Source organism: Chiloscyllium punctatum, chromosome 19 (genome assembly GCF_047496795.1).
Source record: "Chiloscyllium punctatum isolate Juve2018m chromosome 19, sChiPun1.3, whole genome shotgun sequence".
Lineage (NCBI taxonomy): Eukaryota > Metazoa > Chordata > Chondrichthyes > Orectolobiformes > Hemiscylliidae > Chiloscyllium > Chiloscyllium punctatum.
The window spans coordinates 47983552-48001146 of record NC_092757.1 but is presented as its reverse complement, the minus strand read 5'-3'; the positions used below and the strand labels follow the sequence as shown (position 1 = coordinate 48001146).

The following is a 17595-nucleotide window of genomic DNA, read 5'->3' as shown; positions in this document are numbered from 1 at the left end:
TTCCGGTTTGGCTGGACCTCACTGTCAATCAGAGAGGGTATTGGCAACGGAACCCCACCCTCGTCCGTGAGGTCATTTCCTGGATACGACGCGGAGCCTTCCGTAACTAAGAAGCCACTGAGAGACTGCAGCAATCGAAAGAATTAGAAGTTAATATTCAGCACCCAGTTATTTTCTCCTTTACTATTGTGATGGCTGGAATCATCTTTTGTGAAGCCACAGAGCTCTATAATTTATTGAATCAATACACAAAGTACTCCAGGTTAACAGAGCCTATTTACCTCTATTTAGTTGGTGAGTAAAGACCACTGCAGGGAGACTGAAGTCATCACAATGAAATGTATTGGGAACATATTAGAGTGCAGAAAGGAGGGCTTTGCACCATTAGTGGTCTGTTAAAAGAATAGGGAAAAGAATGAAAAATAACAGATATCAAACAAGGTCTGGGTAAGTTAAGAACAAAATTAAACGCTGTAGTACGGTAAGAGCACAGGAGAAATTTGATTTGATTTATTATTGTCATGTACCTATTTGGTGTGCAATACAGGCAAGATCATGACATACAAAGATCATTGGATGATTGAACAGAGAGAAATACAAAATTAGGCTGCAAAGGAGGTGCACAAAAGCAAGATCAACATGAGTTTTGAAATTTGAGATGTCCATCCAGAAGTCTAATAACAGTGGGAAAGAAGCTGTTCTTAAACCAGTTGGTTTATGTGTTTAACTTTTTGTATGTTCTGCCTGATGAAAGAGTTTGGAAGAGATTATAACTAGGATGAGAGATGTAATGACAGAAGAGTTAGTGGTTTATGTTCTTCATAGCTGTAACTGCTTCTCTCTCTCTCTCTCTCTCTCACTGTATCTCAATCTTCAGATTTTTATATATTGAAGTTGGAAAAGTGTAATTTGCTTTTCAATAGGTTTCAGTCTGGATTTCTTTTCCCAGGGTAACTAGCTCACATGGGTCTGTCTCTACTTAGAAATTTAGTACAATCCCAATTCACAGTTAGAACAGAACCCCTTAATTTAGAGGAGACATTTTAAAATTTGAGGTGGTTGTCTGGTGCTGTAGGTAGAACCAGAAGCCCCTAGTTCAAGTCTCATTCCATGATTAGATGGCAATGGAAGGCACATTGATAATGTGATCAAACATGTAAAGTAACAATTTGTTAATCCTTCCAGCATAGGCCAATGGCAGGCAGTAAGAATGAAGAAGATTCCTGCTTGTTCCACATGATGAAAAGAAATTGGAATCTCTAACATCACTAACAATAGCTCCAGGCTACAACAAGCTGTAAAGATATATGTACCTCATCAACTCTGCCTCTTTGGGGTCAAGTTGATTCAGTTAATTGGATGGACAGTGTCCACCAGTTTGGTGGCAACACACTGAGTTCAGTCCCCATTCCAGAAGTGGTGGATTCAGAGCATGCCTCTTTGCCCTATGAAAGGTGGAGAATGCAGCAGTATGGATGAATCCGTTTTCAGGCAATGAACTGAGGAAGAAGAATATTCTAAAATTTGAGATGCTTGTCCCTCATCCAAAACAAATTGGCCAGACTACTCAGCTGATAATTTATATTATTTCTCCTAAAACATATGGTTTGATATGTAAAACCTGGAGTGATACATGGGAAGATATTCAAATGTTAATGCTTAAAGCATATTCAAGGATTATTGTTTAAAATAAGGATCCACCACTTGGTTTATCTTTTTTGGCCTGACCTTTCATATAAAGATAATGTAGATTTTATCTGCCCAACTGATAAACTGATTGGCCTGGCCTCAATAAATCTAACAATACAGGTGAATAAAGTGGCTATTCCAGCCATATCATGCTGATCCTTATTGTCTCTGGGTTTGTGTGTTCTTTGTTTTCTGTACAAAACACTGCAAAGGAGTTCCTGAACGCAAGCATTTGGAAAGTCAAATTGTCAGTTTTGTGGTAGGAGAAAGGGAGTGTCTCACCACTTGACAACTTTCACTCAGGCCAATGTGCAAATATGACCAACATAAATGCTGCCCTTGAGCTGATTATTCAGGCTCATGTTAGTTAAAATGTCCAGTTTATTTCAAAGAACTGGTTTTATAGATTTATTACAAGCAGCTGTAATGCAGAAGATAATATATTTGTGAAGCTTTACTTTCAAGTTAACTGCTCATAATTTTGTGCAAATAGAAAGTTGGCTGGTTCAATGTGATTGCTGGTGAAATTGTGAAAAATCCTCCAGGTTGTCTGAAATGGCTGTGCTATCTAGGTTCTTGACTTCCATGAGACAGCCTGTGTCCCGCCAAGACAAGAAGCCAAACTGAGCACTTCCATGAGAATTTCTCACACTATCAATCACACATCAACCATAAGACTCTATAAATTCAGCAAGCCAATATATCATTATACTAGTGAGTGTGGTGGAAGGACAATCATGCTCATGTACACAAGAGTAGGGACTGGAGGGTGGATGAGCAAATGATCATAGCACTGTGGTACAGGCAGCTATTCAAATGGTATGCTTTCCTTTATTGGTCAGAGTACTGAGTACAGGAGTTGGGGAGGTCATGTTGCAGCTGTCCAGGACATTGGTTTGGCCACTGTTGGAACATTGTGTGCAATCTGGTCTCCTTCCTATCGGAAAGATGCTATGAAACTTGAAAGGATTCAGAAGAGATTTACAAGGATGTTGCCAGGGTTGTAGGATTTGGGCTATAGGGAGAGGCTGAACAGGCTGGGGCTGTTTTCCCTGGAGCATTGGAGGCTGAGGGGTGACCTTATACGGGCTTACAAAATTATGAGGGGAATGAATAGGATAAATAGGCAAAGTCTTTTCCCTAGGGTCAGAGAGTCCAGAACTAGAGGGCATAGGTTTAGGGTGAGAGGGGAAAGATATAAAGGGGCAACTTTTTCACACAGAGAGTGGTACGGGTATGGAATGAGCTGCCAGAGGAAGTGGAGGAGACTGGTACAATTGCAACATTTAAGAGGCATTTGGATAGGTATATGAATAGGAAAGGTTTGGAGGGATATGAGCCGGGTGCTGGCAGGTAGGACTAGATTGGATTGGGATATCTGGTTGGCATGGACAGGTTGGACTGAAGGGTCTGTTTCCATGCTGTACATTTCTATGACTCTATGACTCTAAATAGGAACATAATAGTGATTGAAGACAGTATAATGAGAGGAATAGATCTTAATGTCTTCAGTGATCCTGAGTCTGAGTCTGAAAGGCAGCATTGCCTGCCCAGTGCCTGGGTCAAGGACATTTTCTCTGGCTGTAAAGAAACTTGGAGTGGGAGGGGTGGGATCCAGTTGTTGACATCCACATTGGTACCAATGACATCGACAAGAGTAGAAATGAGTCTTTTCTGAAATAATTTGAACACTTAGAAGCTAAATGAGAGAGCAGAACTTTCAAGGAAATAATCTCAAGATTACTGCCTGAATTATGGGCAAGGGTAAATAAAGTCAAGGAGTTAACTGCGTGGCTCATAGATTGGTCTGGGAGGAATAGATTTCAGGTCATGGGCGCTGACAGAAGTACTCAGGGAGGGGGGAGAGGGAACTTTCCTGAGGATGAGCTTCACTTAAACTATGCTGTGACTGAGTTCCTGGAAAATTGAATATACAAGGCTAAAGAGAGGTTTTAAACGAATCAGCATGGATGGGTTTGGGACAAGGGAAACATAGGCCTCCAAAGGTAATGGCAGTATTTCTGGGCAGCTATTTGGATAATATGATGATAATATTATGATTTAAATATATGGTTTCCACCCTGCTAATATCTCTCCCACAACTTTCTGTTCAGATCCCCTGAGTCTACTTTCACCCTACCAACAAAACTGAGATTTATCTAGTTAAAGTTGCTGATGCCATCATTTTTAACTGTACCCAGCATTATCTTTCCTTGTCCATTTGATTCCTAGTTACAAAAACACATATCCTATTCACTGCCAAGATTATCCATTTCATATCCGTTGCATCAATGACTTTCACTGTCACCTGTACACTGCTGCATCTTAAATTCTCATTCCCTGCATTTGGAGCTATACAGTCGCACCATGCCAAGAAGCTCAGTTATTTTGATGTCAGGGATCTCAGCAAGTTGAGATTGAGAGTTTTGACGGAGGTCCATGTTTAAAAAACATTGTGGGGAGGCTCTAAGAATTAAATGACTTTAACAGTTGAGGAAGGAGAATTGGACAAAGAGTTGTTTTGCTTTGCTTGACACTAGTGCGCACACCCAAAACTGTATGACATAGACCTTTCCATGCTGTGACAGTGGTGGCTGGATGAAGCCCTTAAGTACTCGTCAATAGGACGAATGGCAGGTGGGCTTCTTGAAGTCTCCCCACACCCATAAAAAGTTCAAGCAGGTCAGGGTGGGTGGGTAAACAATGGTGAGATCTCCTGCTAGATTTTACATGACCCTCATCCTCATCACAGCTGTTGAGGAATGTAAAATACATCTCTGCCCCTCCTGAAAATGGTAACTGTGTTTTTCATAGTTCACTACATTTCTGAGTTTTGTGACATCTGCACACTATGAAGTTATGCCCTGTATCCTCAATTAAGCTGTGAAACCAATACTGGGCCCTGGGGTACAACACTGCACACTGAACACCAGACTGAAAACAATGATTGATTATTGTTCTCTACTCTGTCTCACTCTTAGCCAATTTTATAACCTTACAGCTATTGCCGTTTTAATCCCATGGTCTTCAACTTTACAAACATTTTCTAGAAGTTCATTGACACAACATCAGTCAGGCTACCTTAGGAACTTGCCTTTATTTCAGCAAAGAAGTAATTCACATTAGTCAAAGGTTTGCCTTTAAAAGTACCTTCTCACTTTAGTTTTCTAAAATGAAATTTTAGTCACATAACTCATGTAACAGATACTCAATAGAAGTTATTCATTTATGAGAAGCGTTTTTTTTAGCACACAGATAGTGAGACACTGAGTCAATAAAAATCATATCTCATTGCTGCTTTATTCTCAGGTAACCAGACCAAGTGCCTCTGGAAAGATTTCAGAATGTTAACATAGGGACCAAAATGGTGTAAATTGGAAGACATAATAAAAACTCATCCCCAGGCATATTCACATTTATTTCCAAAACCAATTATTTTTCAGATGCGTTTGTCAGTGAGTCATATGCAGCTTTTATTTTCAGCTAACAGAGGAGGAGGTAATATTGGCTGATTTGATCCACACAGGATAAATTTGTATTCAACATTGATATCATTGTGTGCGGACAGGCTATTTGTGAGTTAGTGAATTTTGTTTTTGTTATGTCCCTACTAAGCCTACTGCTCAAATATCATCAACACCATTAGTCTTTAATTTGCTAAATATCTTCAACCAGTCTGCGTGTGCTTGAATCTTTCTTAGAATGCTTCCCCTGTATTATTTTAGTTCTTATATATTGCAATCGTTCTTCTGAATGCCTTTTTCAGGATGGTGCTGAGAAAATAGGTTGCAAGCAATCACAATAATGTCTCATCTTAGGCTACAGAAAACATTGGAGCATTTCTTGAGACTTGGTTTAATGTTGGAAAGATCAAGTGAATTATTTTACAAAAGACAAACATCCAACTTAAATTACAGTCACATAATTATGCAGAATGGGCCTACATTTATGATGGACATCTTTTATACAAGTATAAAATATAATTAAATGTTTCTACTCTAGGGAATAGCTAACTCTTTAAGTTTTTCTTTCTTTCTTTATCACACTTGGAATCTAACTTATCCAAAGTGGTGATTGGAAATGAAAATGGCTTTTTTTTCTCTTTCTTAAGTTTAAATTAATTGGAACATTTCAAATTGACATTTCAAACTGAACTATTTATTTAAATGGAAACACTCCTTTTATATTTTGTCAGTTTATAAAGAACAACTCAACCAAATACAATCTGAATCAATCGTGCAATTTTAAATAATCTTTTTGTCCAACATGCATGCTCTATAATTATCTGACCTGCAGTTTTTTTTTCCATACATTTGCACTCAATAACTGAATTTAGCGATATAGTCACTAATTGAAAACTAGATGCAAATATTTTGGTTTTGCTATAATAGCACATCCTTAATTTAAGTGCCACATGTTTTCCACATTACACTTCTAAATGACTTTGACCACTAGAGTAGGGGTCCTAGTGGGTTTTTTTTACATATAATAAACACTATTTATTTAATCTGAATAAAAAGAGTAACTGTGGAATTTAATGTTCCAAACACTAGTAAAAGTCCCATAGTAATTGAAACAGTAGTTTAAAGTTTGACACTACTACAAAATATCCCAAAGTAGATTTGCTAAGAGAGTCAGGAGTTTATTGCAAGCCAGTACATACCTCTTATACTAAAAGAATTAGCATAAGTGGTAAACAGGTTTCAACTTAAAAAAAACACACAAGCAGCAACAAATATAGCTTCTTTAAATTTCTTTGCTTAAATGTATAAATTATGAGCAGATCAGCCTTACAAAACTTTAGAAACAGAATAAACATTTCATGCCTTTTCTATCATCTAATAAGAACAAATTTTCACTGTAATAGAAATTCAAATTCAGCATAATTTGTTTTATTACAGATGTACGAACAAAGTCTCAGTATGACGAAAGTCATGTGATAACAGCCAAGAGAGCAAAGATGGTAACATTCACTTTCTGTTCTCATTTTAAGATATTGTATGTTAGAATGTTGCTGAAGTTTTTTGACTTGCAACCATCAAAGTAAAATGCAATAATACCAAACTTGTAACAATCACAAAATTTTATCCTGGAGGACAAAAAGATGCTGATTGATTGCCGTATCATCTCTGATTGGCCCAAATATGGTGAAAGCTTTGGGAATGTATAGGCTTCCCAAGCTTGTAGTTAATTTAAAACAAAATGCAATGTTTGGACATATTTCCTTTTGTTCAGAGAACATCTCACTGTATATGAACTTATGTCAATTCTGTCAAGCCTTATTTGAGCCATCTTAAGAGCTTGATTGATTATTTTAAATTGATGTTGGAGGTATTATGATCGGTCTTGGGATTATTCAGCAAGTGTGGCCCAATTATGGAATCACATCTAATAATGTTTTGGAGTCTGAAAGCGCAAGCTGAAAATCATAGAGTTGTTACAGTGCAGAACTATGGAAACCAAGGAATATGAAGTAAGTGTGGGAAGGTGAAGTTGAGGTAGAAGGTAATGTATTGAATGTTGAAGCATCTCAATGGACTTTAAAACCTGCTTTGACTCTTCTTTCTTTAGATTCTATTATAATTGATATGACAAATGATGTTGAGGAGTTCTGACCAAATAATTACAAAATGTACCATTCTCAACAATTAAGTAGTGATAAAAAATAAGAAATTCAAAATTAAATGAACTACATGAGTCTGCTTTCTTATTAGGTAGGTCCAGCCATTGACAATCATGTGTTTTTTTGCATTTGATATAATTAAGGGCTTTCTTTATAAGAGAGTGGTTGAATAGGCTGGGGCTGTTTTCACTGGAGTGTCGGAGGCTGAGGGGTGACCTTATGGAGGTTTATAAAATCATGATGGGCATGGATAGGGTAAATAGAGGAGGTTTTCTCCCTGGGTGGGGGAGTCAAGAACTGGAGGGCATAGATTGAGGGTGAGAGGGGAAAGATGTAAAAAAAATCATAAGGGGCAACTTTTTCACACAGAGGGTGGTGCGTGTGTGGAATGGGCTGCCAGAGAAAGTGTTGGAGGCTAGTACAATTGCAACATTTGAGAGGCATCTGGATGGGTATATGAATAGGAAGGGTTTAGAGGGATATGGGACGGGTGCTGGCAGGTGGGACTAGATTGGGTTGAGATATCTGGTCGGCATGGACGAGTTGGACCGAAGGGTCTGTTTCCGTGCTGTACATCTCTATGACTCAATGACAGGGTTTCCTTGGCCGTGGGAACTTTGAAACCTTTAGTAAGATGAGAACAGCCTTTGGAATAAAACAAGAAATTATTCCCTCTGGCCCTTCAATCTCAGCCAGAATCTGATTTCTCCAAAATATAAACCTCACAGTATGCAATGGAATCTGCACATAGATAGGACAAATTAAATCGGTAACAATACCTATAGAGGAGGAATTCCTGGGAGTATGTACAGGATGGTTTTCTGGAGCAATACATGAAGGAACCAATGAATGAACAGGTCATCCTAAAATGGATATTGTGTAATAAGAAAGGAATAATTGGCAATCGAGCTGAGACCTTTTGGGGAAGAGTGGCCATAATGTGATATAATTTATCCTTAAGGTGGAAAATGATGTGATTGACTCTAAGACTAAAGCCTCAATCTAAACAAAAGAAACTGTGATGGTGTAAGGTACAATTTGGCTATGATATATTGGGGAACATTACTTAAGGGGCTTATGGTACATAGGCAACGGCTCATCTTGCCTGCACGGGGATTCTATTATATAGTGCTAATCTCCTCCCTCTTCTAAATCCCTGTACACCATCTATTCCAATAAAAATTCAATGCCACCTTAAAAGCCTCAATTGAACCTGCCTCCATGACATTTCAGGGCAGTGCAAACCATACTCTTAACTATGCACTGTGTGAAAAAGTTTCTTTTAATATAATTCTCGCTTTGTTTACAGATCACTTTAAATCTGTGCCCTCTTGTTCTTTATTTCTTTTATTAGCAGATACAGTTTCTTCCTCCCTACTCCATCCAGTTCACTCAAGATTTTGAAAACCTCTATCAAAACTTTTCTTGGTCTTCATCTCCAAGGAATATAGTCCAAATTTCTTCAGTCTATCCTCATAACTGAAGTTTCTCATTCATGGAAACGTGCTTGCTAATCTCTTCTGCATTCTTTCCAATGCATTCACATCTTTCCAATAATGTGATGCTCACAACGTTATACAATACTCTAGCTGTGATCTAACAAGTGTCTTGTACAAGTTCAATATCACCTCCTTGCTCTTGTACTCTATGCCCCGAATAATAAACCAAGAATGCTGTATACTTTATTAACTGCTCTTCCACCTGGCTACCTTCAGCTCCTGCACTTCATTTAGAATCGTACCCCTATCTTTCAGTGTTCTTCTGACCAACGTGTATACCTCACACTTCTCTGCATTGAACTTCATCTTGCTACCAATCTAATCATTCTCCCATCTTGTCAATGACTTTTTGGAGTTTCAAATTGTCCTTTCCACAGTTTACAATTAATCCAAGTTGAGTGTCATCTGCAAACTTTGAACTCATCCCTGTATACCATGATTAATAGATATCATGAAAAGCATGTGTCCAAATATCAACATCTGGTATTTCCAGACAAACCTTCTTCCACCCCAAAATATATCCATTAATCATTAGTTTTCTATCCCTCAGCCAGTTTTTTTTTAATCCATTTAAAGAGTGCATAGAGATTTCCAACAAATATTCATCCCTGTCTGGTACTAAAATAAAATGGGAAAGATGGTTCAACTGTGGCTAACAAGAGAAATTAAGAATAATATTAGATCCGAAGAAGTGACATGCAAACTGACCAAAAAAAGCAGATTTTAGGATTGGGAGCAGTTTAGATTTCAGCGAAGGGAGACAAATGGATTAAGAGGAGGAAAGTAGAATCTAAGAGTAAGCACGTGGAGAACCTACAAACTGATTGTAAAAGATTCTTTGGTATGTGAAAGGAAAAAGATTAGTGACAACAAATCTAAGTCCTTTACACTCAGAAACAGAGGAAGTTATAAAGTAAAACAAAGAGATGGCAGACCAATTAAATACATACCCTGTACTTTGGTTCTGTTTTCAGACAAGAGGACACAAATAACATTCCAAAAATGTTTTATACACAGAATCTAGTGAGAGGAAGGGACTGAAGGAAGTCAGTATTGGTAGGAAAATTGATAGAATTTAAAAACCAATAAATCTCCAGGGCCCGATAATCTATATCCCAGAGTATTTAGGGAAGTAACTTAGAAATAGAGGATAGTCATCTTTCAGGTTTCTATCGGCTCTGAAAAGGTCTAATGGATTTGAGGGTAGCTATTATTACCCTTTCTTAAAATAGTGGAGTTAAGAGAAAATAAGGAATTATATGCCTAACATTGATAATGGGGAAAATGCAGGGGTCTATTGTAAAAGATTTAATAGCAGAGTCCTAGAAAAACCATGACTAACAAGGGAAATTATGGATAGTATTAAATCCAAGGAAGGGGCATTCAAATTTATGAAAGGCAAATCGTGTTTGATAAATCCGCTGAATTTTTTTAGGGATGTAACTAGTAGAGTGGAGAAGAGTGAGCCAGCAGATGTGGTTCATATTTTCAGAAGACTTTTGATACAGTCCCATATAAGAGATTTGCATGTAAAATTAAAGCATATGGGATTGGGGTCGTGTGTTATTATGGATAGAGAGCTGGTTGACAAAAAGAAACAACAAGTAGGAATAAATAGGTGCTTTTCTGAATGGCAAACAGTGACTAGTTGGATACTGCCTGGATCAATGATTGGATCCCAGCTATTCACAATGTATATAAACGATTTAGATGAGGAAACTTTGTGTCATATCTCTAAGTTTGTAGGTGACATTATGCTGACTGTGAGAGTGAACTTTGAGGAGAATACAGAGATACTTCAGTGTGATTTGGACAAGTTGAGTGAGTGGGAAAATCCCTAGCAAATGAAGTACAATGTGGATAAATGTGATTACCCAATTTGATAGCAAAAGCAGGATAACAGATTATTATCTGAAATGACAATAAATTGGGAAAGGGGGAGGTGCAATAAGACCTGGTATGTGAAGGGAAAAAGATTACTGAGGACAAATGTAAGTCCTTTACACTCAGAAACAGAGCAAGTTATAAAGTGAAACAAAGAGATGGCAGACCAATTAAATACACCAGTTGCTGAAAGTAAGTATGCAGGTGCCTCAGGCAATAAAGAAGGCAAGTGGTATGTTGGCTTTTATAGCAAAAGGATTCAAGTGCAGGAGCAAGACCACACCTGGAGTATTGTGTGAAGTTTTGGTCTCTTTGTCTGGGGAAAGATGTTCTGGGTATTGAAGAAGCGCAAGAAAGATTAATCAGACTGATTCTTAGAATGGCAGGACTGAAGTATGACGAGAGACTGAAGTATGAGGAGAGACTGGATCAGTTAAGTCTATATTCACTGGAGTGTAGAAGAATGATCTCATAGAACCAGACAGGGGTAGGGCCTGTGGAATTCTCTGCCACAGAAAGCAGTTGAAGCCAAAACATTGAATGTTTTGAAGAAGGCTGAAGGAATCAAAGGTTATGGGGACAAAACAGGCACATGGTACTGTGTGGGGACAATCAGCAATGATCATATTAAATAACAGAGCAAGCTTGAAGGACCAAATGTCCTATTTTTGTTCCTATTTTCTACGTTTCTATGAACCAAGGCTTTTGAGTTTCCCAAAGCACTACTGAGCCCTCTCAGTCCCAGCTTATCAGTATATTTAAAAACAACCCGTGATGTCTAACAGAATATTTAAATGATTTATAAAAAGTTGTCCCTTTACTGGTGCAGTGGAAGCAGCCTAAGAAACTTTATACCTTCAATGTGACCAAGGTCTTTGCCTGAACTGAAATATTAGGCCCTCAGAATAGTACGGTGTGATGTTAATAATTTTCCCAACTTTTCCAATATTTTTATTTTATACAAGTAATTTAATCACTGCTGTTGCTTTTCAGGATGCATATGGTAATTATTTGCTACCACAAGATATAGAGCTTGAGTGTGTAAAGTATTGTGTGGTATATGATGGACACACAAAATCATCTGACGTGGAAGGTAAGTAGAAAATCAACATATACAGTTATCATCATTTAGACGAATTAAGAAGTTATACCATAAGATTACTGATGATAATAAACGTATCATATATCCCATCAGATATCCATTGACAGATGGAGGGCATAATGGATGTCCAAGGCAATGCGGCTGATTTTATGCCATTGACCAAAGTGTATTTTTATTATATGGTGTGTACATTTAACAGTACTGACTACCTTGCTGCCTCAGGGGTTCAGCCATTAAGCAACTGAGTCATAACATAGGGAAAGAAGGCTTGATTTCAGTTAAGCTAATTGAGTTAGCTAGTCTTAAAATGGGTGGCAACAGAATTCCATGGTTGCCCTTTATGCCTCTGAATTGGGAAGTTGCAATTATATAATCTGAGTGCTGAATTGTGATGTTCTCCCTCCTCTCTTATCGAAGAACTTCTGTTTTACATTGCATCTCCACTTAAGAGACCTGAAAGAAAATGATCACCAATGTTCCAACTTTTCCTGTCCAAAAAATAATTTTGAGTTATGAACTTGGGCATGCAGTCAGTTTGGTGAGACATACAAACATACTAATTAGGAGCACTTCGCCCCTCGATCCTGCTCTGTCATTTAAAATTATCATGGCTGATTACTCTACATTCCCACCTACCTGAAAAAAAACCTTTAACTGGTTGCTTATCGAGAATCTATCAACTTCTGCCTTAAAAATATTCAAAGATTCTGCTTCCACTATTTTGCAGAAGACAGTTCCAAAGATTCATCTCTATTCTTGAGAAAAAAAATTGACCTCATCTCTGACTTGAAAGGATGATTGCAGTAGATGGTGTGTCTTCTTAAGCCCCTAATGTGACCCTTAATTATTTCAATTTGATCAGGCCAACTTCCAATCTCATTGCTAATAAAATGGCTTAGTCATGGGGCTGTATTGGGAAGCTTCCTAGACATGGCTTCGTGGCATGTTCCCACCCTCCACCTCTAGCCTGCTAAAATGGGCCAGTAAAATCCCCCTTTCAATTCTGAATTATCATCAAGCAACTGGGATTCATAATCCACACGGGCTTCACTCCAAAGTCAGGCATGTGCAATTCAGGTTCAGGAATTCATGGACTGAGTGTATGAATTAAGACTGATTTCTTTAAACTGAGGTTTCATAATACTGTCATCTTGGGCTAATAAGTCATGATACTAATTAATTCTGTATCAATTCGAGGTCCTGCTATACTATATGCAAAGCTACTGGAAAATATCAGTCGCCAACCTATCATGGTCCTAAATGGTGGGTACGAATTCTTCTCTGCCTGCTATCCATTCTTCAGGACACAGAAAATATTTTACATGCCACAGGTATGTTTGGTAATCTTGAGCCATCTGACTTTATGTTCAGCCTGTTGAATCTGTGTTACAAAAGTTAGTTGCATGGGGTATTGTACATTATCCCTGTGCATTCTTTGTGAAAATCTGGACCTGTGACATGGTTTTAATGATGGTATCACTTTTGTTGGTAAGAAGGAAGATTCACATTCAGATTGCTCTTTCGCTTCCCTAATAGGTGTTAAAATAAGAATCAATGTAGTTCTGCTAAGTCCGCTGCACTTGCCCTCCTGTTGAACAAAGTTGTTCATCATTTCAAAGATGTTTTCACAAAGAGGGACAAAGCAGAAACTGTAGTTAAGGAGGAGTAATGTGAAATAATGGGGTGGGATTAACATAGTGAGAAAAGAAACATTAAGGTGATTAGAACATTGAAAGCAATCATATCACCCAGTGTGGCTGAAAGATATCCCAGGCTGCCAAAGGAAGGAATACAGGAGGATCTGACCATCATTTTCAAATTATCTTTGGCTATTGTCATTGATGCCAAAAGACTGGAGAAATGTTAATGTTCTGCTGTCGTTTAAAAAAAGAGAAAGTCCGAGTGATTGCAGACCAGTCAGCTTGAGCTTGCTGCTCAAGAAATTATTGGAAAAATTTCTGCAAAACCACAGAATTATTATTTAGAAAGACACAGATTAATCATGGACATTAGACATCGCTTTGTTCAAAGAAGTGTGAGTCTGACTAAAATGATTGAAATGTTTGAGGAAGTAATAGGAGGATTGATCAGGGCAGCATATGTAATGTAGACTTTAGCAAGGCTTTTGACAAATCCTACATGGCAGACTAACTTCCTGCTCTCAGGTTTAATTCTTCTGTTCCTATGTGGGACAATGGCCATAAAACAGCTGCCAGGTCTGGTCCATCTCTTTTGCTGCATTCCAGGTGATGTACACATGGCAGGCTGATCTTCAAATTAAGAGGTTCATGGGATTGGAGGGAAAATGGCAAGTTGAAACTCAGTGACAGGAAGCAAAGAGAATTAGCAGTGATTTAATAGTAGAGAATTAATAGTGATTTGACAGGCATGATTGAGAAGGTTACAACTTGTATGAAAATAAGTTGATGTGGGTGAGAAAGGAAATCACAGAATATAAGAAGATATCAATGAACTAGTTAGTTGAGGAAAAAAGGTGACAATTACAATTCAATCTGGAGAAGCATGAGGTAATGTATTTAGGGTCGACAAATAGGGCCATTGAACACAGAATGTTTGGTGAGATTCTGAAATGTGTGGAGGAACAAAGGGATCTCAGTGTATATGTCTATGGATACCTGAAGATTGCAGAACTGTTACATAAGGTGGTCAGGAAGGCATTCTGCTCATCTAAGGAAAGATATATTAAATGGAGTGCATTCAAGTTCACTAGATCCTGGGATGAGAGGATTTTCCTATGACGTGAGACTCGGTTTATATTTCTGAATGTTTAGAAGAGAGAGAAAGATGATCTCATTGTGTATAATATTATTGAGAGACTTGGGATAGATTCTAGGAGGCTGTATTCTCAGGCTGGAAAGTTCAAAACTTGGGATCATGGTCACTAAATAAGGACTGGCATGGCGGCAAATATCTTCATGCAAAATGTTTTGTCTTTTTGGAATTATTTACTCCAGAGGACTGTGTGTGCTTAGTTTAGATCAGAGTAGTGCTGAAAAAGCACAGCAGGTCAGGCAGCAACCAAGGAGCAGGAAACCTGATGTTTTAGGCAAAAGCCCTTCATCCTGCTCCTCGGATGCTGCCTGACCTGCTGTGCTTTTTCAGCACCACTCTAATCTAGACTCTGATCTCCAGCATCAGCAGTCCTTACTTTTGCCCTATGAGTGCTTAGTTGTTGAGCATACTTAATTCAGAAATGAATAGATTAATTGGTACTAAGGGAATCAAGAGATACATGGATAATGTGGGAAGATGTGGCTGAGTTAAAAGATCACGGTGGGCGGCACGGTGGCACAGTGGTTAGCACTGCTGCCTCACAGCGCCTGAGACCCGGGTTCAATTCCCGCCTCAGGCGACTGACTGTGTGGAGTTTGCACGTTCTCCCCGTGTCTGTGTGGGTTTCCTCCGGGTGCTCCGGTTTCCTCCCACAGTCCAAAGATGTGCAGGCCAGGTGAATTGGCCATGCTAAATTGCCTATAGTGTTAGGTAAGGTGTAGATGTAGGGGTATGGGTGGGTTATGCTTCGGCGGGGCGGTGTGGACTGGTTGGGCCGAAGGGCCTGTTTCCACACTGTAAGTAATCTAACTAATCTAACTAATCAGCCATAACTTTATAATAGAGGAAGTTTGAAGGGCAACGTGGTCTCCTCCTGCCCCTAGTTCCATTCTATCCTGAACAAAGGGAGTGTCCATGAGAAAGGTGAGGTGGTAGCACAATGCTAATGCCACTGGATGAATAATCCAGAGGACAAGGCTAATAGTCAAATTCCAACCACCATCTGGTAGAGTATGAAGTTAGGAGAAAGTGAGGATTGCAGATGCTGGAGATCATAGTCAAAGAGTGTGGCGCTGGTAAAGCACAGCAGGTCAGGCAGCAACCGAGGAGCTGGAGAATCAACGTTTCAGGCATAAACCTGAAGAGAATATGAAGTTTGTCTAATGGCAACTATGAAGCCATTTAAAAACAATCTGGTTGATTGAACTCTGTGGTCCTTACCTGGTCTGGCCTTCAACATATTCCTGATCCACAGCAATGTGGATTCTTAAATGCCCTTTGAAATGGCCTAGCAAGCTGCTCAGTTGTATCAAACAGTTGCACAGTTAGGATAGAACCAACAGAGTTGGTAGCACTGGTGTTACACTGTCAGAAAGAGTTGTCTTGGTGCCTTGTACATTGACTCTGGACCCCATGAAGTCTCATGGAATCAGGTCAAACAGGAAGAAGGTACCTCCAATTTGAAAGCCAGTTAGAAGAAGCGTTGATGATGGAAAGGTCACAGAATATAATCTGATGAGGGATTTTAATGTCCATCACCAAGAGTGGCTGAAAAGCACCACTACCGATAAAGCAGGCTGGGTTTTAATGGTCACTGTTGCTAAACAGGTGTCAAGGGAACCAAAACGAAAATTACTTCTTCCTTACCAATTTATATGTCATAGATACATCTATTCATGATAGTATTACTAAAGGTGACCGTCACATAATCTTTGTAGAGATCAAGTTCGGCCTTCACAATGATAGATGAGTAGCACGACCACTGTGCGAAGTGGAAAAGATTTTGAATAGATTGGCAACTAAAAACTCCATAAGGTGTTGTGGGCCTTTGGCAGCCACAGAATGGTATTCAAGCAAAATGTATAACTTCATGAGTTGGCCAATCTCCAACTGTTCCATTACCACCAAGCTGGGAGATTGGCTTGTTTTAATGAAGAGTGTAGAAAGCATGACAAGTGACACTGTTAGGTTCGTTTTTCTTGAGATTCTTACACATTTGATGCAGCTGCAAAACACCAACTTCTGTGAACAGCCAAAATTTTATTAAGCAAGTACAAGCTGGGGAGGAACCCTTAACACTCTTCACAATGCTTGCGAAGCCCGTCAAATGATCTCGCTGAACAAGGAAACAGTCCTTCCTATATACAAATTCTTTACATCACAGTCAGTAATGCCCACAAGACAACCCTCAGCCACTCCCTCACAGTCACAAACCACTCAATTCGCAATGCAGTGACCTGATCATCTCCAGAAACAGTGTAATGTGAATCATCCTTTAATGGCCAGATCTGTTGTAAATTGTGTTTTTAACAAGGGTGTGGTCAGAATTCCAAGTGCAATGTTCTTATTGATTCTGAATAGGGGTTGATGATGCAAATAGAAGGGGATGACAATGTAAATTTACTCTGAATAATTAGGAAACGGCCATGCAAATGGCTCTGAATGACAAGGTTGAAATATTATTTTCTGTTGTAGTCTCTTTTTGAGACTTATTGAGATCTACATATTGATTCTCGAAGTCTACTTTTCATTTTCAGGGGATTCCTTTTCATTCTCATTGACGTATTCATTCAATGTGGTGTAGTTATGTAGTAACAGTATCTATATTCTATACATCACCCCTCCACTAAACTTAAAGCCACAACACACAAGGAAGGCAAGCTTTAATTACCTTCTAGATGGTGGACAGGCATTGGGAAGAAAGGAGGTGAGTTATTTGCTGCAGAATTCTGACCCACTCCTGTGGCCACAGTAACTATTTCTCTTGTCCAGTTCAGTTTCTGATCAATGGTTAACACCTAGAATGTTAACGTTGGGGGATTCAGTGGAGATAATGCTACTGAAAGTCAAGTGGAGAAGATTAACATCTCTTGTATGTTATACTTCTATGATATGAATCTTGACAATTATCAGTCAAAGCCTGGATATTGTAGCAAATAGCATTCGGTATTGCTTAGCCATAAACTGCTTGCTGATGCTCAATTTGGGTTTTGCTATGGCCACTC

The 17595-nt window shown here is 38.8% G+C and overlaps 1 protein-coding gene across 1 annotated transcript in view; it reads left to right on the top strand.

The window, feature by feature from the left end:
* Window positions 1–92: 92 nt before the first annotated feature.
* styxl1 (serine/threonine/tyrosine interacting-like 1) overlaps window positions 93–17595 on the top strand; it is a 29348-nt gene continuing 11845 nt past the window's right edge. Inside the window, exons 1-4 of the mRNA XM_072589206.1 lie at window positions 93–294; window positions 6591–6652; window positions 11689–11788; window positions 12995–13128. Coding sequence (XP_072445307.1) covers window positions 192–294; window positions 6591–6652; window positions 11689–11788; window positions 12995–13128 — 399 coding nt within the window. The 5' untranslated portion in view covers window positions 93–191. The remainder of the gene's footprint in view (window positions 295–6590; window positions 6653–11688; window positions 11789–12994; window positions 13129–17595) is intronic.